Raw genomic sequence first — 20,681 nt, 5'->3', positions numbered from 1 at the left:
CAAATTATCTGTAAACTATTGATTTTTAGGCCTAAGGTGAGATGAGTAACTAATGTGAAGTGTTTCTGGTAGATAATTTGTCTTTTCGAAAATCTCGATATTGAAAAAAAAAATGGATGTCCAAGGTCCTGGGCATCCTTTTTTCTTTTCTTTCTCTTTTTTTTTAAACACCAATGACTTTGAATATCTTTAATGAAGTACGGTGGAGAATTTCAAAGCGTCCCTCGCATCCGTTGCGGCCGTCGGAGGAAAAAGTAGCACGAGTAGCAATCGCAGTCGGGCTCTTGCGTTCGTGACAGCCCTTGACATCTCAATAGACTCATGATGGAAAAAACATGGACGCTCCTCGCACGTAAAAGGGAGCGGCCGCCTCCTGCGTATGCGCTCCCGTTTTGACGGCCAAATGACAGATCTCATTTGGTTTATGGCGAGTCTTTAATTTGAGCTTTGAGTAATGGCCCGACTCGCCCTCTTTTGCTCGTATCTTCCGAGCGCTGTTGTGTAAATAGCGAGCCCCCCGATCATTCCGGGGAACCGCGCGCGGCTCATTACCGTGACACAGAGGCCAAGCGTATCATCAGCGGATTGTCCGCCTTAGGCAGCTCCTCCTTTATTTCCAGCTGGGAAAAGTTTTGGGGCAAAACATCTCCGCATCGGTGTGTGTGTGTGGGTGGGTGTTCTAGCTCAGAATAATACACGATTTACTGCATGTTGCTCATAAGCAGACAGAACACAACAATAGGTCTGGTCCACTTTTGTTTTTTTTGTTTTTTCAATGACAGGTGGTCCTTCGCGGTATTCATGTCAACTTCGGTAGCTAGCTAGCGAGACAGACATATTTAGCTAGCTAGCTAGAGAGACAGACAGATATTTAGCTAGCTAGCTAGAGAGACAGACAGATATTTAGCTAGCTAGCTAGCTAGGGAGACAGATACAGTAGCTAGCTAGTCATATATTGGGCATTGTTGTTTGTGAAAAGCATGGCTATAGAAAATGTGGACACACATTTTATTTTAATATCAAATTTAAGACATAAGATTGACCGCGTTTACATCAAATTTCTTTCATCAGGCACTTGAGCGTAACACATTCCTCCGGAAGTGACACAGGTCCACACACAGAAAAAAAAAAAGTCATAAGGTACCTTAAGTCGATGAACGGATATATCTGGTCATGTTTACTTGCCACGGTTCTTCATCATAATTTACATGCAACCTCTGAAGCTTCCGAGGACTGCCTACACAATAAATAATAAAGTAGCCCCGAAATCCAAGCGTGCTATTTAAAGTCTTGAAGAATTAAACGCTGGGGAATATGGGAAAGTAAATCGAATAATTCTTTAAATGGCAGGCAACTGTCATGGTGAATTATGGCCAAGGATAAAACATTCTATGTGTTCAGTTCAGAACATTCGGCGATGGTCCTCATTTGCCGTCATTTGAAAGTCAAATTTGGGATAAAATATCGATTTTTTTTAAAGCTTAGCAGCAATGCTTTGGAGCTTACGTTGTATCATGTTAAAAAATATATGACTTTTTGAACTCCCTTTCATGAAATCACCTTCTAATGGTGTACAAGGAGAAGTGGGAAGGCCAGCTCCTGTGTGATAAATTGAAGTGAGTGAATTGAAGCGTAAGCGCCTCACATTCACTTTTTACCGACCTTCACGGCGCAACTGGAGTCTTTGTACAAGCAGAGATGTCCAGGTCGAAATCAATTTATAATAATCTGAAGCAACATCTGGAAGATCTTAACGACAAAAACAAATGAAAGTTACAGTACAAACGCGGATACAGTACAAGCTACGAATATACAAATATAAAACAGGACGGTGGAGGATTTTGTTTTTCTTCCCAATAACCCTTTGCGACTCGAATGCCATGTTCTTGTGAGAAAACCATATGCAAGTATAAAAATATAGACAATGCCTTTTCTACAAAATATTGACATCATGTTTGAACCCCACCCCTCCCCTATTTTAATGTACAAATCATCATGGACCAAGAGGAGGATAACGTTCGGGATCAGAACATAGTCCATCGTGGCCCGAAGTCCATTGTGGCCATTTCAGTTTGTCTTCCAGCACACACGCTGGCCGAAATGCTTGCCAAAGCACGTACAGTAAGTGGCTGCGGTCATAAAGTGTAAGCCCGCGGTTTCAGACGGTCTCTAAAAGTTCAAATCCTCAGTTCAGCCTCGTCAACGTGCTCCAGATTGTGTTCCGTCGCGCTGATGACGGACGCCGAAGGGCCCTGGGAGACGCTAAAGGGCGTGACGGCCGGAGAGCGCGCCGCCAGCGGCGACAGGGACGGGGAGAAACTCGGGGACATGGCCACCGAGCAGATGGATCCCTCGCTGCTGAGGGGGGACCTTCGGAAAGTCGACAGGTGGGGGAAGGTCCTCCCCGCGGCGGGCTTGGGCGGTACAGTTTTTGCGCTAGGATGCGCCACGGAGGTGATGAGCGGAGGCGGATCGATTCGGGACTCTGCTTTGCTCTTGCGGTGGAAGGAGCGGCGAGGATGCGGGGGAGCCGTTTCGTCTTTTAAACGTGCGATTTCGGTGAAAACGCTGGCTAAAGGTTGGAACTGGGGGCACCAGTTGAGCAGGTAGTCCCAGTTGTAGCTGCCCCTCAGTTCCTCGTCGCTGGCCACGATGGCGGTCAAGGAGCCGTCCACGGGCGGCTTCCCGTCCTCGGGAAATATATAGTCCTTATGGTGGGAGACACTGAGACTCCGCCCCATGCCCACATACCCTCCGCCCTCATCTCGGTAGATCGGCACCTGCCCGGCGAGCAGGGTACTATTCAGGCTGCCCATTTTCTTCCCTTTGAACCAATCGGTAGAGGGCTCACAAGACACATCCGATAACTGGTCTGCGTCTTGCTGGATCCCGGAGTCGGGACCCCGGGCGGAGATGCGTTCCTGCATGGAGGAGGAGATGCTGGACACGCGAGGATATTCGTTGATCATCCTGATCTCATCGTCTTCCGCCGCCTCGGCCTCCGCCGAGCCGCGGCCGCTGGAGTGGGAGGGGTCCAAGGATCCCCCGCGAGTGTACGGACCCCCGCCGCCGCCGCCGCCGCTCTGATCGCCGGCGTACCCGGGAAGGGCCTGGTGATAAATAATCTCATCGGCGGCTATTTTCGTCTCCTCAAACTTGTGCAGTGCGGTGGCCGAGGCCTTGGTTCGTCGGTGTCTTTTTTGTTCTTTCCTCCGGCGCCTCAGTTTGACAAAAAAGAGCGCCACGGCGATGACGCAGAGGATGACGATTGTTCCGAGAGACACAGCGACGACGCCGACGAGCAGCAAGTTCACGTCCGAGGCGAGGCCGAAAGAGGTGTGGCTTACGTCCACCGTCACTTTGGCGGTGGCCGTGCGCGAAGTCTCCAGGGGGCTGTGGGCCATCAGGTCCAGCGTCATGAGGCGCACTTCTCTTTTGGAGCGGCTCGCGCGTCTGCCGTAGCTGTCCATCTTGAGCGAGATGGCGCCCGTCGATTTATTGACTTCAAAATACGGCGAAGCGCCCGACAGCGAGTACAAAACGACGCCGTCCAGGCCGCCGTCTTCATCTGCGGCTTGCACTTTGCCAATGACCTGACCTTTCTTTGCGTCCTCGGGCACTTGAAACGAGAACTCGCCGGAGGTGAAAACCGGATCGTATTCATCTTCCCCGGAGACATAAATCTGCACTGTGACGGTAGCAGAATAGTTGGCGGCGTCGATGGCCGCGACCACGAAATTGAAGGAGTTCACTTTCTCAAAGTCAAAAGCGGATCGGGTCCGCACTTCCCCCGATGTTTGGTTGATGAAGAAGGCTTCCGTTCCGTCCTGAGGGTCCTCCAGCATGTAGTAGCGCAACTTTCCAAAGACCCCCCTGTCACGGTCGATGGCGTGCAGCGTGGTCACAAAGGCGTTTTGGGGCTGATTCTCCCTGACGCTGGCGGTGACGCGAGCGAGCGGAAAGAAGGGCCGGTGATCGTTGACGTCTTTCACGTCGATGCTGACCGGGGCAAAGGCGAAGTGTCCCGAGCCGTCGGTAGCTTGGACCACCATCACGTGGGACAACTGGCTCTCACCGGCCAGAGGTCGCCGGAGCTTCAATGCCCCGGTCCAGGGCTCCACCTGGAAAAGGCCCGACTTGTCTCCTGAGCTTATGGAGTACTGCACCTCCCCATTGGGAGCAGAGTCTGGATCGCTGGCGGACAGATGCAGCACCTCCGTTCCCGCCGCGGCGCTCTCGCTCAGCACCACGCCGTACTCTCCTCGGGCGAAAGCCGGAGGGTTGTCGTTGACGTCGGTAACGGTGATGAGGATCGGCACGCAGGAGCTGCGCTGCGGGATCCCGCGATCCGATACCACCACGGTCAAGTTATAACTTGACACGGATTCGAAATCCAGATCTTCCACCAGGATCAGGCTTCCCACCGTCTGGAAGCCCCTGCCTTCCAAGAAGCGCACGCTGCTTTCAATCTGGAAGGCGTTACCGGAGTTGCCGCTGGCGATGGCGAAATCAAAACCGCTGTTGTCACGCGACAGGTCCCCGTCCGACGCCTCTAAGCTCAGAACTGTGGAGCCGGGAAGCTCGTCTTCGGACACGGAAGCTCTGTACTCGGACTGAACAAAGACGGGGGCGTTGTCGTTGATATCGGACACTTGGACTTGGACGGTAGTGACGGACGAGAGGGACGGAGTGCCCCGGTCTCGAGCCTCGACGACGACGAGGATGGAGGGATTTTCAAAGTCCAATTCGGTTTTTTGGTTGACAAACAGAGTGCCTGCAAGGAAGCCCCCCCCAAAAAAGAATTACATTGGGAAATTAGGAAATATTGAGCAGAGGATTATTACCGTTGCTCGGGTCAATGGAGAAGACGCCCCTTGTGGACGACGCGACCCGGTACGTGATCTTCCCGTTGTCCCCGGAGTCCCGGTCAGTGGCTGTTACGGTGATGAGAGCGCTGCCTTCTGGGAGATGCTCCGATACCGTCACCTGGCGGATGGCAAGCGATGGTTTTATTCGTTACGCCGCCGTGAAAACTCTGCGGTGGCAGCCGTACCTGATATAAATCCTGGGTGAAGACGGGTGCGTTGTCGTTGACGTCTTCCACCAACACGGTCAGATTGGCTTCGCTCTGATGTTCCGAGTCAGACGATCGGATGGTCAGGGTGTACCACGTTCTCTCCTCGTAGTCCAGTGCTTTTGTCAGAGACACGGCGCCGCCGTAGCAGTGGATTCCGAACGCGCCCTGGCTGTCGCCATCCAGGTGGAGCGTGTAGGAAAGCGCCGGGCCGGAATCCACGTCGTTTCCGGTCACTTGACTGATAACCGTGCCTATCAGGGTGTCTGCAAATGAGACGAGAGAAGAGGTTTTCGGATACTGAACGCGGGCCAGTTTCTAAGAACTCTTTTGGCTCTGTGGAGGCCTCCTACCGGGAGACTTATTTTTTTGTTCTCCTCCCCATTCCCTCTCTGCCAGCTCATAATTACATCCAAGAAAGCCTTTCAAGTGCACTTTTTGCAGTCGCACCATACTGCCAGCGCTCGTCATTCCTACTTATTAGCCTCTGGACCACAGTCAGGGCGGACAGGTTTCCTGTTCCAAGGCACCAGTTGCATCCATTCATTTTCAATACCGCTTATTCTTGGTCAAGATGGAGAGGGGAGGGCGAAGCCCTATCCCAGAAGAAGGACCACGCCTTGCGCCGGTTGGCAGGCAAATACAGGCCGATGGTGAATAGGGCACTGACCGGCAATGACATTTTCTTTGGCGAACGCATTGAACGCTAAAATTTGTTGGGGCTCTCTCACATTCCAAAAACTGTAGCTGGCCCACTTACCCTCAGGTACTCTGATTTCCCGAGGCAGAGGAATCATGGGCCTGTTGTCGTTCAGATCGATGATGATCACTGTCAGAGTGGCGGAGCCAGCCAGTCGCGGGGTCCCACGGTCCGTGGCCGTGACGACAAGCCTGGTTCCACAAAAAAAAGACCCTTTCTTCAGCCTCCACTTCAACAATCGTATCAGATCATTCGAAAAGTGCATCGGAGACTCTGGCTCTCCTTTCCCACATGTGAGGGCATTTCAGTTAGTCTGTATACTGTAAAACCCCAAACAAAAACTGGCTAGCCACGTCCACAAAAAACAGATTGCCTGTCCATGCTTAGCACGAGATGAGGAAGGAAAAAAAGACCCCCCCTCTCCCCCCCCCCCCCCCCCAAAAACAAAGACTGACTTTGTTTGCATCCAGATCTCTCTGTCCATGATGGCCGTGGTGCTGATGCTGCCAGTCAGCGGGTCGATCTTGAACAGACTGCTCATAGACGACGGCCGAATGGAATATGTCACCTGGCCATTTTGTCCCTGGTCCAAGTCGTTTGCCGCAACCTGCGAGAAGATTGAATGAAACTCACGAAATATGCGCCGTTTCAGCGTAACTCGATGCGGTGAGAAATATTGCCAAAGGGATCCAAATGGAAATAAAATGGACTCCGTGGACCCGCTTCCAAGGCACGACTGATTGAATACGTGCAGCGGGAGTGCCGAGAATACGGCCATTCATTACCGCGCCTCGGTGAAACTATCCAGGCCGCTCAAGAGTGAAGAGTGTTTCTATTCGGGCTCCATAACTTCACACTTCACAACGGCCAACCACAATAAACTGGGGGCAAGGGTGGGGGAGTTGGTACTAGCGCACCTGGATAATGGGAAAATCGTGACCCTGCGCCTCTCGGATATAAGCCACGTAGTTCTGGAGCTGGAAGCGAGGCAAATTGTCATTGACGTCCTGCAGGATTAAGTTGACCGCCATGTAGGAGCTGGAGGACGCCGTCTCGGCTTTCACCACCAGGCGCAGTTTGGGGGTCTCCTCGTAGTCCAGCCCTTCGGATTTCCGGACCCATATTTCACCTGATTGGGGTAAAGAACCGTAAGGCGACGTTTTTGGGGCCACTTTTTGGAGCATCCGCCGCCATTTTCTCCACTCACCGGTAATGGTGTTTATTCCGAAGGATTGCAACTTGTTTCCGCTGAAAAGACTGTAGCTGACCCCGCTTTGAGAGCCATCTGGGTAGCGGGCTTGGGCCTGGGTTACCGCCGTGCCTGCGACATGAAACGCATCCGTCGTTGAAATGAAAGTACAGTTTTTACTTTGGAAACAAAATGTCCGTTAGCCTTCCGTCTCCCCGACTGACCTTTGGCGGCATTCTCCTGCAGGCTGACGTCGCGGGCCGTGCGAGAGAAGCGAATCCCTCTGTAGGTCTGCTCCTTGATATAAACGACAACCACCCCCAGGGAGGACTGAGCCGGGTTGCCTTGATCCATAGCCTGCACGATCAAAGTCCTCTGGCTTTGGGTCAGCGCCTGCAGATTCTCGGTGGCTTGAATGGCTCCCGTCAGAGAGTTGATGGCGAAACCCCTCGCGGAGTTAGCGAAGCGATAAAAGACGGAGCCGTTGGCCCCAAAGTCCTTGTCCTCGGCCCTCATGGTGGCTAACACTCTCGGGCCCGACGGGCCGCTGGCGGAAATGTTCAAAATAAGCGGGTCCTGAATGAAGAAAGGGGCGTTGTCGTTGACGTCCTGAATGTGGACGGTGACCCGGGCGGTGGCGTTGCGAGGGTCGGAAGGCGACGAGTCAGCCGCGCACACCTCGAAGGTGTATGAGGCGGTCCGCTCTCTGTCGAGAAGCGCCGCCGTGATGATACGGCCCGTGTTCTGATCGATGACGAACATGCTATCAGTGCCCTGGCTCAGGAAGTAGACCACCTGGCCGTTGAGGCCCTCGTCCAGATCGGCGGCTTTCACGACCAGAACCAAAGAGCCCACGGGCACGTCTTCGGACACGTCCGCCGTGTAGCCGTTGCTGCTAAACTGCGGGCTGTGGTCGTTGACGTCCATGACGGTCACCTCCACCGTGGCGCTGCCGCTGCGCGGCGGGCGGCCCTGATCCTGGGCGGCCACCGTCAGCGTGTATCTGGCTCTCTTTTCTCGATCCAGAGGGCCGGAGGTGGACAGCGCACCTGATTGCCTGTCCAAGTGGAAATCGCCCGCGGGGTCTCCGGCTGCAACGAGAGCAAAGTCGACGCGAGGAATTGAGAACGGCTGTCAATTCTGCGACTATTCACTTGGCTTCTCCCATTGGGGGTTGTCACAGTGGCTAACAGTTTTTATGAGGAAAAATCCCGACACAAATCTCGCATTTATCTCGGAAAAGTGCATCGGAGACTGCGGCTCTCCTTTCCCACATGTGAGGGCATTTCAGTTAGTCGGTATAATGTAAAACCCCAAACAAAAACTGGCTAGCCACGTCCACAAAAACATCCACAATCTTGTGCGGCCGCAGTAGGTGGACTGTTAGATGGCGGGGGTGGAGGTGGGGTGGGGGGGGGGGAACTTTACAGGTACAGTCAGTACATCCCGTACACATCCTCACCCGTAATTCTGTAGTTTATTTTCCCTCCATCTCCCGCATCCTGGTCGGTGGCTCGCAGTGTGAAAAGGAGGCGAGAGTCCATGTTCTCCGGCACCTCGATGGCGTAGTACTGGCGTCCAAAGACGGGGGCGTTGTCGTTCTCATCCAGCACACGGATCATCACGGTGGCTTTGGCGTAGTTTGGGGGAAGGCCTCCGTCCTTTGCATAAACTGTGGCAAAAAAACAACAATTCAGTTGAGTGTAATGTATGTTGTGAAAAAAAAAGGTCAACGCGGTTGCGTGTCGACGTGTCACTCGGAGCGATTTGGACGGTATCTAATGGCTCCAAAGTGGTTTTTGCTCGGAGTACTCCACGGTGATTGAGCTGCCTTTGATCACCTCATATTGTGCTTCAGCCCCCCCCCCCTCCCCGCCCCCATACATACACGCACAAAACAGTTCCCAGGTGTCTTACCAACACGTCTATGACATACATTCGTCAAAAATTACAGTTGAGCACGCTTTTCAAACACATTTTGTTTAGCCTCACTGAAATCGGCCCACTTTGAGGGGGGTGGTTGTGCTTCGTATGCAAATGAATGCGCAACCCCCACCCCCCTTGCCCTCCCCCCCGCAGTACCGAATGCCCAGTGTGGCTACCGCTGCCACGACAACGAGGAAGTAGAGGCTTGCGATGAGGCAAGTGGCCACTTGTCCAAAATATGAAGGAAAAAAAAAAAATTTGGACAACGATGAGAATGAAAATGATGTTTTTTTTTTTAAACCATCAATTTTTCACAGAGCACAAAGAGAGCCGACACTCCCATTCGTATTTAGCAACAATTTACAGATTTGATTGAAGCTAACAGACACGAGAGCCTGGGAAGGCCCGCAGGATGCTAACCACTAGCACCGACGTGCTAGTCGTTATCGGTCAGCCATTTTGTTTGCCCATCTCATTTGTTTTCCACTGTTAATTCCTCTTAATGGACATTACAAACAAAAATTAATAAATTGCAAGCTAGTACCTGTAACAGTGTAGTACTCCCGCACCTCCCTGTCGAGCGACCGAGTGGTGCTGATGACGCCCGTCACAGGATCGATGGTAAAACCTTCCACTGAGACGCCACCGTACGTCACCTTCCCATTAGATCCTGATGGAGAAACGCACAAATCTACTTAAAAAAAAAAGCATAAAGCAAGTGTAATGACTCATTTTTTTATTCCCCCCCCCCCCCCTTATTTGTTTGTTTTCGTTTGCCGAAGTAACTGAGCAACGAGGCTTCTCCAGGTGCGCGTGAGAGCACAACGGCGGCGTCTGGCGGAAAACTCGCCTTGTTTACTTCGCTCATCACTTTTTGGATTGAACGTTTACAATGCTTTAAATTTTATTTGCTTCTGAGTCACGCCGCATGGAAATCCAAAAAAAAAAAAAAAAAAAGAAGCCATAAGAGAAGAATGTTTGTTGGACTTGGAGTATGCAATTGTGAGAGCGACGCGGTTTCGGAGCTCCAACTTTGTTGTCATCATACTATAATTCATATCATTCCGTGCTTTGAGAGATGTGGCTCACAAGTCGGTCTTTGTCTAGTGTTGGTTGTTAGACGGAACATCTTGGAAAACTGGGATTGCTTTTGGCTCCTGCGGGCAATCGAAAGGACACGCCGCACATCATCCTTTGGAAGATCAACGTTATACTGCTCACTCTGTCTGTGTGTGTGTGTGTGTAGATACAGTCAAAATTCTCTCTGGAATGACCTCCCACTGAACATTCGGCAAGCCTCCTCGCTGCCCATCTTTAAATCCCTCCTCAAAACTCACTTGTATTCTTTGGCGTTTGACTCAGCATGACTTAGATTTGCTATTGGTTTTACTGCTTGGTGCTTTCTACCGCCTTATTACTTATTACTTATTACTGATTCGTCTTACTGTTTATTGTATATGTTAAATCGCTCCATGTACAGCACTTTGTATGCAGCGATGGCTGTTTGAAAGTGCTCTATAAATACTGTTGACTTGACTTGACTTGTTGAAAATTCGGTTTTCGAACGTCTCTGTTCTCAACCAAATCGGTTTTCAACCAAAAATTCTGTTTTTCTAATGCTTCGGATTACGACCAAACTGAGCGCACTTGAATGCGCCACTTGACTCCTCTCGCTTTCCTTACACGAGGAAGTGACGCTTCCTCGCTTAGCATTCCATTGTGAGCAGACGTGTTCAATAAAGATTTTTTTTTTCAAAAGAGGGTTTTCGGTTTTCAAACAGCCTTCTGGAATGGATTTTGGTTGAAAACCGAGGTATGACTGTTTTTGTGTGTGTGTGTGTCTGTGCGTGTGTGTAGATACAGTCAAAATTCGGTTTTCGAACGTCTCTGTTCTCGACCAAATCGGTTTTCAACCAAAAATTTCCAGTTTTTTATGCTTCGGATTACGACCAAACTGAGCGCACTTGAATGCGCCACTTGACTCCTCTCGCCTTCCTTACACGAGGAAGTGACGCTTCCTCGCTTAGCATTCCATTGTGAGCAGATGTGTTCGATAAAGATTTTTTTTTTCAAAAGAGGGTTTTCGGTTTTCGAACAGCCTTCTGGAACGGATTTTGGTTGAAAACCGAGGTATGACTGTTTGTGTGTGTGTGTGTTTGTTTGTGTGTGTAGATACAGTCAAAATTCGGTTTTCGAACGTCTCTGTTCTCGACCAAATCGGTTTTCAACCAAAAATTGAGTTTTTTAATGCTTCGGATTACGACCAAACTGAGAGTACTTGAATGCGCCACTTGACTCCTCTCGCCTTCCTTACACGAGGAAGTGACGCTTCCTCGCTTAGCATTCCATTGTGAGCAGATGTGTTCAATAAAGATTTTTTTTTTCAAAAGAGGTTTTTCGAACAGCCTTCTGGAACGGATTTTGGTTGAAAACCGAGGTATGACTGTTTGTGTGTGTATATATATATATATTTATGTGTGTACGCATACATATATATATATATATATATAGGTGGCGCAGTTGACGACTGGTTATCACGTCCGCCTCACAGTACAGAGGCCACAGGTTCGATTCCACCTGCAATGCTGCCATCAATTGCTACCAACAAAACCAAAGTCCACCCGAAGTAAAAATACTTTTAAATGCGGCGTTAAAACATAATCTTATGATCCCGTGACACTTATTGTTAGGCGGCTCAAGTTAATAGCGTGACGTAACCTTGAAACAGAAGGACATTCGATTGACCCTTGATTCGTTTATTATAGTCGCGCTTTATCACCTTGGTCCAGGTCGACGGCCGACACCGTCAAGGCGGCGGTCCCTGGCGGTTGGTTCTCCGAGATCTGGGCCTCATAGTGGCTCTCCTCGAAACGGGGCACTTGGTCGTTGACGTCGACCACAAAGACGCGCAGCAGCTGAGTGGACGAGCGGCAGGGGGCGCCGTGATCCTCGGCCACCACCGTTAGGTTGAAGACTTCCTGCTCTTCGCGGTCCAGTGCTTTGAAGATGGACAAAGAACCTGCGGGACAGTATTTGGATTATTTTTCGTCCGTTTTGACTTTGGTTTCTTTAAATCAACGAGTTTGAATTCATTGATGGATCAAACGACCAGTTGTGAAATTTGCCGCTCAGCTCCTTGTTAAGAGAACACTGCAAATTTTGTTCTTGAACGGCGCCTTCAAAACTTCGCCGGAAGTCAAAACGAGTTTGCGTGCGAAAGCTCTTTGTGCATTTTCGGCTTCCCTCTGAAATTCCATCCAAGAGTTGAAGATCTTGAACCTTTTGTCAGTCGTGAGTCTTTGCACAAGACGACCGTGGAAACACGCTGAAATCATCAGAGGCCATAAAACATGGCGCTCGCTCTCCAGCCAGTCCCCCCCTCCCCACCCCCCCCGCCGCCCCCCTCCCAAAAAAGTGTGTAAAGTTGCCGTGTGAGGGCCGAATAACACACACGCAGAGTTTCGCCTACCTCAATGCTAACAACCGCCAGCGCCGCCGCGCTAACAGCTTGTAACCGTTTGGCCGCAATTTACAAGATTTTCCAGAGCATCCCGCGGCGGCCGTCGGGGGGGGGAAGGAGCGGTAAACACGCAACATCAAGGCCTGCCGCGCGCCGCCGTGGAAATGAAGGAGGGCACCGCTCCTCGCCGGTTATTTTGATCCTTTTAAGATCACGAGCTGGCGTCGAATCCTTTTTCAATTCCGTGCGTAAAATTGCAACGTGAACGAAAGAGAAAGCCGACGCCGGTTTGATTCGGAGAGAGAGTTTTGCGCCCTTGAGCTTTTAAATCTGGTCCGAGTTGCCGCTTTGAATTTTTTTTTTTCTTTGACTCACTCCGCGATTCAGCTCGATCCCCGATCACTCATAGCACATGTGAAAGGTTTAAAAGAAAGATGTGGGAGAGGGGGAATTTTCATTTGGGGTGGTTCTAATGTGGCGCCACAACGTTTTGCACTAGACGCAGGTTAGTTGCTGAAATGCATTCATCACAATTCGATGGGAAGACATCAAGCTGCCTTATGTTGCTAGCATGGTGGGGGGGGCGGGGGGCACACATCAGTTAGTACAGCGAAGCCCACTTATCAGAAATGGAGCTTCTTCGTCGCCTCGGAGGAGGTGACTCCTGACTCGGCAACAGGTTGAGGCCGAGTAGTAACTGAAAGCTTCTCTCGACCTAGCGAGTGCCGGCGTAAGTGACGTGAGCCCAGAGAAGATTTTGAGGGAGCGTCTCGTGGTACTTTCTCTTGACGGAAGTCTCCCGTTTTGAGTCTCAGTTTCGATAATGAGGCGCAAAATAATCAACAACAGTGCGAAACCCGGGCGGCCCGGTAGTCCAGTGGTTAGCACGTGGGCTTCACAGTGCAGAGGTACCGGGTTCGATTCCAGCTCCGGCCTCCCTGTGTGGAGTTTGCATGTTCTCCCCGGGCCTGCGTGGGTTTTCTCTGGGTGCTCCGGTTTCCTCCCACATTCCAAAAATATGCATGGCAGGCTGATTGAACGCTCTAAATTGTCCCTAGGTGTGAGTATGAGTGCGAATGGTTGTTCGTCTCTGTGTGCCCTGTGATTGGCTGGCAACCAGTTCAGGGTGTCCCCCGCCTACTGCGCGGAGACAGCTGGGATAGGCTCCAGCACCCCCCGCGACCCTAGTGAGGATCAAGCGGTTAGGAAGATGAATGAATGAGTGCGAAACCCCACCTTGCGAAGCTGAAATGGGTCATTTCCCACGGCACACTTGATGACATCACACGGCGCACAAATGGACTTGAGGTCTATGGTCCTCAATCTTCCCCCCGTCGCGAACCACTAAAAAGCCGCGCCAACCGGGTGCGCTCGTCACCTCCGAATAACAAGTGAGTATGAAAACACTTGTGATGGGCATGACACCCCCCCACCCCCGCCAACCCCTTCCCCGATTCTTTCCATCCCGCACGGAAACTTGAGGACGATGAAGTGGGCGTGGCCAGCCACGTGTCTCCGACGCCACAACAAAGCCCACGGGACTAAACAGCCCGAGGTCAACGTTTTGACTGAGCAAGGCAGTCTCACGCAAGCGCGCCGTCGCACACAAACACGTGCGCAGGCATAAACATGCGTAACCGCCCCCCCCCCCACCCGACCCCCCTCCTCTAATGGTTCCCAGAAGCCCGAGCAGGAGGTTCTTTGCTCTTTGGTGGATGATGCCGTGTGTATGTGGGCGCGCGTGTTTCATATTTGTCATTCCCTCTTCATCTGTCTGGCTTCCAACTGAGTGAAATAAGTCATAATCGGTAAACCGAGAGCGCCCCCGCCCCCACCCCCCCTTTCAGAAGTTTCACAGAGGATGTCAAGAGTTTTGCGTGTTTACGGCAGCCGATCAATGGAAGCGGGGGAAGGTGAGGTGAAGATGGCGGCGGGGGGGGGGGGGGGGGGGGGGGGGGGGTCAGGGGGGTCGGGGGGGGGGTTGCTCTTTTCACTGTTCAAAGGTTGAGCGGATCTACAGCGTCCGGAGACATTTTCAGGTGCTGCAAATTCTTCAAACGGGGGAAGCCGTGAAATGACAGGAACAGGTGAACACATGTGGGCCGGCCTGCCGCTGCGGCGGTGGAATGGAATTCGCAGCGGGTGGTGGAAATATAAAAAAGTGAGCAAAGGGAAGGCGGAATTTAACATGCAAAGAAGCTGCAAAAAGAAAGTCCAGTCGCGGGGGTTGAAATGAATCTTGCAGTCCAACGTCTCCTACGGTAGTCGCCGTATATCAATCATCGCCACAGTCATTGGGTCGATAAGGCATGAATTTACTGGGGGGGGGGTGAAACGAACACAAAAGGAGGGTGGCATATTTTAGCGGTTAGCTAAAATACATTAGTGGCGGTTAGCTACGATATTTGTTCTCCGAAATTGTATTACAATACCCCCCCCCCCCCAATTGTCTATTTTTGCCAGTCCATCGCATTGGCCGCACTTCCAGTATGTGACCCAAAACTAACAACTCAAATTGTCCGTTTTGTCCGTAAGGATGGGCTTTAAAAAACAAAATAACAAAAACACAAACTAATGTAGGCGGCCCGGTAGTCCAGTGGTTAGCACGTCGGCTTCACAGTGCAGAGGTACCGGGTTCGATTCCAGCTCCGGCCTCCCTGTGTGGAGTTTGCATGTTCTCCCCGGGCCTGCGTGGGTTTTCTCCGGGTGCTCCGGTTTCCTCCCACATTCCAAAAAACATGCGTGGCAGGCTGATTGAACACTCTGAATTGTCCCTAGGTGTGAGTGTGAGTGCGAATGGTTGTTCGTCTCTGTGTGCCCTGCGATTGGCTGGCAACCGATTCAGGGTGTCCCCCGCCTAGTGCCCGAAGACAGCTGGGATAGGCTCCAGCACCCCCGCGACCCTAGTGAGGATCAAGCGGCTCGGGAGATGAATGGGAAAAATATTTTGGCAGCGCCGAGTAGCCCGCATCTTACCGGTGTTGGGGTTGAGGCTGAACGTTCCGCCCGTGTTGCCCGACTGGATTCTGTAGGTCACCCTGCCGTTTTCCCCTCGGTCGGCGTCCCTGGCCATGACGTAGAGCGCCACGAAACCGATGGGCTGGTCCTCCATCACGCTCACCGCCGTCGGCGAGCTGAACACCGGCGGGTTGTCGTTCTCGTCTGTGACGTAAATCCTGGCCGTGACCGAGCTCCACTGCCTCTCGCTGGCGTCCGCCGCCGAGTCCGTTGCTTTGACCACCAAGATCAGGCTGGGGGTGACCTCGTGGTCCAGCTCTCGGTTTAAGGTAAGGACCCCGGTGGAAGGGTCCAGAGTGAGCAGACCGGGTATCTCCGGATGCTGCTGGAGGATGGAGTACCTCAGGTCACTATTGGGCCCACTGCCATCCTTGTCCGTGGCCTGGAAGGTGAAGACGGAAGTACCCGGCCGGACGCTCTCCGAAACGACCACCGTGACGGGGTCCTCGGGGAACTGAGGGGCGTGGTCGTTGCTGTCCTTTACGTGAATGTCCACGTGGACCAGGGTGCTGACGGGCGGAGCCTGAGAGAAGTCATCCACCTCGATCTTCAGCGCGTAGTGCGCGTCCTGCTCATAGTCGAGAGGCCGAGCCAGGTAGACGTCGCCGGTCAGGCGGTCCACCACAAAAGTCCCGTCCCTGTCTGTGCCGCCCACCACCATGTAGGTAACCTCGCCCTCCGCCGGGGTTTCCCCATCGTGAAGGCGGACGGAGCCGACCACCGAACCCGGCTTGGCCTCCTCCACGGAGTTGAAAGCTAGAGAATGCCAGTTGGACTTTGAAGAAGGTCTGCTCATGTTGAGAACCTGCAAAAAGAAAAATGAATTTAAAAAACATATTTGAGGAGCCAAGAGCACAAATCAGGTCCATAAATAGGTTTGGGATTTTAGGACCAAAACAGAAACGGATGCACTTGCTGCCATATAGCTATGCGTTCTCAGCGGGGGAATGAAACCAGTTTGAAGATGTTTCTTTGGGGTGTGCTGGAGCCTATCCCAGCCGTCTTCGGGCAGTAGGCGGGGGACACCCTGAACCGGTTGCCAGATCATCGCAGGGCACACAGAGACCAACAACCATCAGCGCTCACACTCACAACGAGAGTGTTCAATAAGCCCAGAGAAATACCCAGAGAATACCCAGAGAAAAGCCACGCAGGCGCGGGGAGAACTCCAAACTGCAAACTCCACACAGGGAGGCCCGGAGCGAACCCACAACCTCACGACCACTGTGAGGTCAAACGCTAACCACTCGTCCACTGGAATTTGCTCAAAATGGCAGCTTCCATCTAAAATCCTCGACTTCATGTTCATTTGCGCCAGCATGGCTTCTTGAGACTTTCTCCTCCCTTTTGTTTCCACCGAAATCTCAAACATGGTGTCGAATAGAATAATTTTTCGGTGGGTAAAAGTGTGAGTGAGTTTTGGACGGCCATTTTCAAGACCTCTCGGTCGATTTTTGTCAAGATGACTCACGTTGGTGAGTTCTCTGGCATGTTGACACCAACCACCACTATCGCAAAAATAGATATCGATTCGTCAGGATAAGATGAAAGAGCAATTCAAATTGAAAAATGTCACGCTATTTTTCCACATTTGGACACACGCCGTTGCATCATTGTGGGAAGCCCACCGCAGTCACTCGAAGCTTTTTGACGATATGCGACATGACACGCTATAAATTGCTTCCACATTAGATGGAAAAAGTGAGCCCCTTCCAGCTCCGAATGTTGACCGACGATGATTAAAGGACGTAAAATAAACGCATCAGCAGGCAAGAACAACATTGGCCCGCTTAATCCAATTATTAAATAATTATGTAGTTAAGTCTTAGGAAAAAGTAGGCTATAAATTTGTCGATCTGGCAACGCCATTTTCCTGGAACCGGGATGTCACTTCCTCAGTGTCAGCGTGACGTTCCGAGTTACAAATGAAAAGAAGGACTTTCAAAATAATAGGCTGAAAATGGGCTATTTTGCGCCGCCACTCAATGTCAAAAGGGGCTTCTGTTTTGAAAGAGTGTTGAAGTCACCGCGAAAAGGCTCGATCGCAGCTGGCACGCATCACGCCAGCCAGCTGGGAGTGTTTGATTCACACCCAGTGAAAAAAAACAAACTCTTTTGAAATGTCACGGCGAGAAAAGGGGAATGAGCCTTGTCTGATACGTCTGAGGGGCCCCCGCAGACGTGGACCCTCGCCCCTCCCCCACCATCACCACCACCACCACACGCGCTGTTTGGGCTGGCCCGGCTCCAGCTCGGGTCTGACCTGGATGGTGACGGAGCAGGAGGAGCTGCGAGGCGGCAGCCCTCGGTCGCTCGCCGTCACCGTCAACGAGTACTCGGGGCGCTCCGAGTGGCTGAGGGGCGACGACGAGTGCAGCTCGCCTGTGTCGGGATTCAGGAAGAAGCGCTCGACCCGCGGACCTGCAAGACATCAGGTCCTTAAAGTTTACTGTACAAATATGTGAGCTAAGGCTAAATAGAAAAAAAAAAATAATCTTCAGTAGGGTTCAATTTGCTATACATTAGCATACCCCTTTTTCCAGATGTTTTGAACCGATAACTTTATTCGATCGCAATATACTGCCGGCTAGCTGGGTAGCTAGTTGTAAGATTATCCAGATGGAAATAATAACAAGTCAAATTTGATTATTTTCATTTGTTGCATTTGCTTTTTATGATGCCAAGAACGCGAAAAAGTTGTTTTTAGCTCTCCAAAATCACCAACTGGTAGCTAGCTAAAGCTAGTGAGAGTATTAGCTCTAAAATGTACTGCAACAAAATCAGAAGAACTTCACGACGGTTGTAATATGAACACTTTCTTGAAATTCCCTTTTGTGATTGAGCTTGGAGGGGGAGGGAACTTGTGTTTTTAGCACTGTGAGCTCAGCGGGCGCGGGTTCCTCCGACCCATTCATCAAGTTATTACGGCTTTGAATATTTAGAAAAGATGGTTCACTTTAGAACTAAGCCATCACTGATTTCTTTTGCTGTACCTGACAAAGAGTAGAGTACGGTGCCATTCTCGCCTTCGTCCGGGTCTTTGGCTTGTACCGTGCCCAGCAGAACCCCAGAGGACTGACCCTCCAATACCTGCTCATCAAGCAAATAGGAGCAAAGTTACCATCGGCATTGTCATGTTTGTTGGTTTGTCAACAGTCTCGTGGCGTCACCTGTAAGATGAGCTTTTTCCCCGGGTGGCTGTGGACAAAAGTCGGGGCGTTGTCATTGTCATCCAGCACACTGACAAAGACGGTACCCGTGGCGCTGCGTGAAGGCGAGCCTCCGTCCTGCACGACCACCGCCAGTTGGTAGGTGGACTGCTGCTCCCTGTCCAGAGTGGCCTTGGTGCTCATTTCACCTAAGAGAGACGTGAGACTTCAATCTTAGCTCGGGTACCGGTACAAGTACTGCACAGCTAACAGGCTTTGATCCAATGACACGTGGGGACGATAGGACGCAGAAGATCCGCATCAGCAGATCCGCATTTTTTCGAGTTTGACAGATGCTGTTGACACTCGCGACGCTGCCAGAAAGCGATCGCAAATCAGAGTCTGCATCTCCTCCCATAGCTTAACGGAGTCAGCGGGCCAATTAGAGCACAACGAGGCGCTGTCACCGTCGTCTGAATTATTCATTGCAGTGGGGGGGACGCAAGTTTAGCTTTAATTGATTTTATTTCTGAATAATTGAAATAATTCCACGAGGGCTGGGAAGTGTGTCATGAATGTGTCATACGAAAACATTTACAGTTTTGATTTGCAGCCTTTCCAACAAAAGCAATTGGCTCGGTTCTGACCTAATGGTGTGAATTAATGATCTGATGAGATTCTTGACAGAACTCTAACAGTGATATACAGTGGCTAATACAGCAGCCAACAGTCAGCAGATCTGGGTTCGAAACCAGAACCGAAAATTTTTGAAATGTAGTTTGCAGATTCTAAGGATAACTGAAGCCTCAAATCTAAATGGAGTTGTCTATTAGTTTCTTTGAATTGAACGGCGGCCTTTCAGACCCTTTTCAAGTACAGTCAAAATAAAATGAGGAGCTGCGATTAAATGTGCGGCGTTGAAAAGACATCGAAATCCGTCTTTGGGAGTGAACGAGTTAATTGACACATCCTTGTGGACGGATGAATCTCGAAACACGGTAAAACGCGACTGACCCGTGTGCGAATTTATCTGGAAATTGCGGTCGGGGTGCAGCAGACGATAGCCGAGGCGTCCGTTGGAGCCGCTGTCCCGATCGGTGGCCAACACGTGACCGAAGCCCGTCCCCACCGGCAGGTTTTCCCTCACGGACATGAAGACTCTGGGCTGCGCCAGTCGAGGCGAGTTGTCATTCTCATCCGTCACGGATATCCTCACGGTGGCGCTGCCCGTCTTTTTCAGCTGTCCGTGACCTGCGCTGGCTAGCACGGTCAGAAGATACATGTCCTTGACTTCACGGTCCAGGGCGCTCTTCACGAAGAGCCAGCCGCTGTCCGAAGCGATGCCGAAGCCGGCGGCGTCGCCGTCTGGTCGCAGGTGATACGAAAGAGGGTTGGAGTAAGCCGAGCCCAAGGTTTCTCTGTTGAGGGCTCGGACCCGCAGGAAGCGCGTATTGATGGGCGTGCCTTCTTTGAGCTCCACTCTGTAGCTGAGAGTATCAAACACGGGTCCCTGGTCATTTTCGGCTTGGACGTGGACCACGAGCGTGAAAGTGGCGCTGAGCTGAGGCACGCCACTGTCTTTGGCCACCACTTGGAGGTCATAGCGGGGGACGCTCTCATAGTCGAGGAACCCTACCAGTCTTATCTCACCGCTGCTGCGTTCTACGCTGAAAGTTCTCTGGACACCACTCGGAGATGACAGGTCAAAGGACAGTTGGCCGTTCGCTTCCGAGTCTCTGTCCTCAGCTTGGACGCGATATACCACCGTCCCCATTTCGGTGTGCTCCGGCAGGAGCAGGGACTCGGAGGATGAGGGAAGAAACACGGGCGGGTTGTCATTGACGTCCTCAATGGTGACGCGGACGCGGGTCTGACCGAACGCCGGGGGGTTCCCGCTGCGGACTTGCACTTCCAAGTCGAGCGTGGGCTGGGCTTCGTGATCCAGGGACAGACTGGTTCGCAAAGCTCCGGTATCTGCATCCACTGTAAAGTATCCCGCGGGGTCCCCGGAGCTGATGGTGTAGGCCATATCCCTGGGGGGGCCTGGAAGGATGGGGAAACCAGACGCAAACCAGAAGTCATCATTACCCTAGAGGCTGCGGCGAAAAGCACTTAAGCACGCTCCGGAGATGCCATTTGTCATTTGCTAGGGTGCACATAAAGGT

At 51.6% G+C, this 20,681-nt stretch overlaps 1 protein-coding gene across 1 annotated transcript in view; it reads right to left on the bottom strand.

The window, feature by feature from the left end:
- Positions 1 to 992: 992 nt before the first annotated feature.
- LOC127608882 (protocadherin-16-like) overlaps positions 993 to 20,681 on the bottom strand; it is an 84,908-nt gene continuing 65,219 nt past the window's right edge. Inside the window, exons 6-22 of the mRNA XM_052078320.1 lie at positions 19,531 to 20,559; positions 18,538 to 18,725; positions 18,361 to 18,457; positions 17,631 to 17,788; positions 15,326 to 16,172; positions 11,669 to 11,908; positions 9,434 to 9,559; positions 8,426 to 8,635; positions 7,188 to 8,054; positions 6,982 to 7,095; positions 6,692 to 6,903; positions 6,230 to 6,381; positions 5,835 to 5,965; positions 5,054 to 5,340; positions 4,845 to 4,986; positions 1,691 to 4,774; positions 993 to 1,640 (exon numbers count right to left, since the gene is read on the bottom strand). Coding sequence (XP_051934280.1) covers positions 2,178 to 4,774; positions 4,845 to 4,986; positions 5,054 to 5,340; positions 5,835 to 5,965; positions 6,230 to 6,381; positions 6,692 to 6,903; positions 6,982 to 7,095; positions 7,188 to 8,054; positions 8,426 to 8,635; positions 9,434 to 9,559; positions 11,669 to 11,908; positions 15,326 to 16,172; positions 17,631 to 17,788; positions 18,361 to 18,457; positions 18,538 to 18,725; positions 19,531 to 20,559 — 7,397 coding nt within the window. The 3' untranslated portion in view covers positions 993 to 1,640; positions 1,691 to 2,177. The remainder of the gene's footprint in view (positions 1,641 to 1,690; positions 4,775 to 4,844; positions 4,987 to 5,053; positions 5,341 to 5,834; positions 5,966 to 6,229; positions 6,382 to 6,691; positions 6,904 to 6,981; positions 7,096 to 7,187; positions 8,055 to 8,425; positions 8,636 to 9,433; positions 9,560 to 11,668; positions 11,909 to 15,325; positions 16,173 to 17,630; positions 17,789 to 18,360; positions 18,458 to 18,537; positions 18,726 to 19,530; positions 20,560 to 20,681) is intronic.

The sequence above is a fragment of the Hippocampus zosterae genome, chromosome 10 (assembly GCF_025434085.1).
Source record: "Hippocampus zosterae strain Florida chromosome 10, ASM2543408v3, whole genome shotgun sequence".
Lineage (NCBI taxonomy): Eukaryota > Metazoa > Chordata > Actinopteri > Syngnathiformes > Syngnathidae > Hippocampus > Hippocampus zosterae.
The sequence above is the reverse complement of the archived record's forward strand: the minus strand, read 5'-3'. Positions and strand labels throughout refer to the sequence as shown.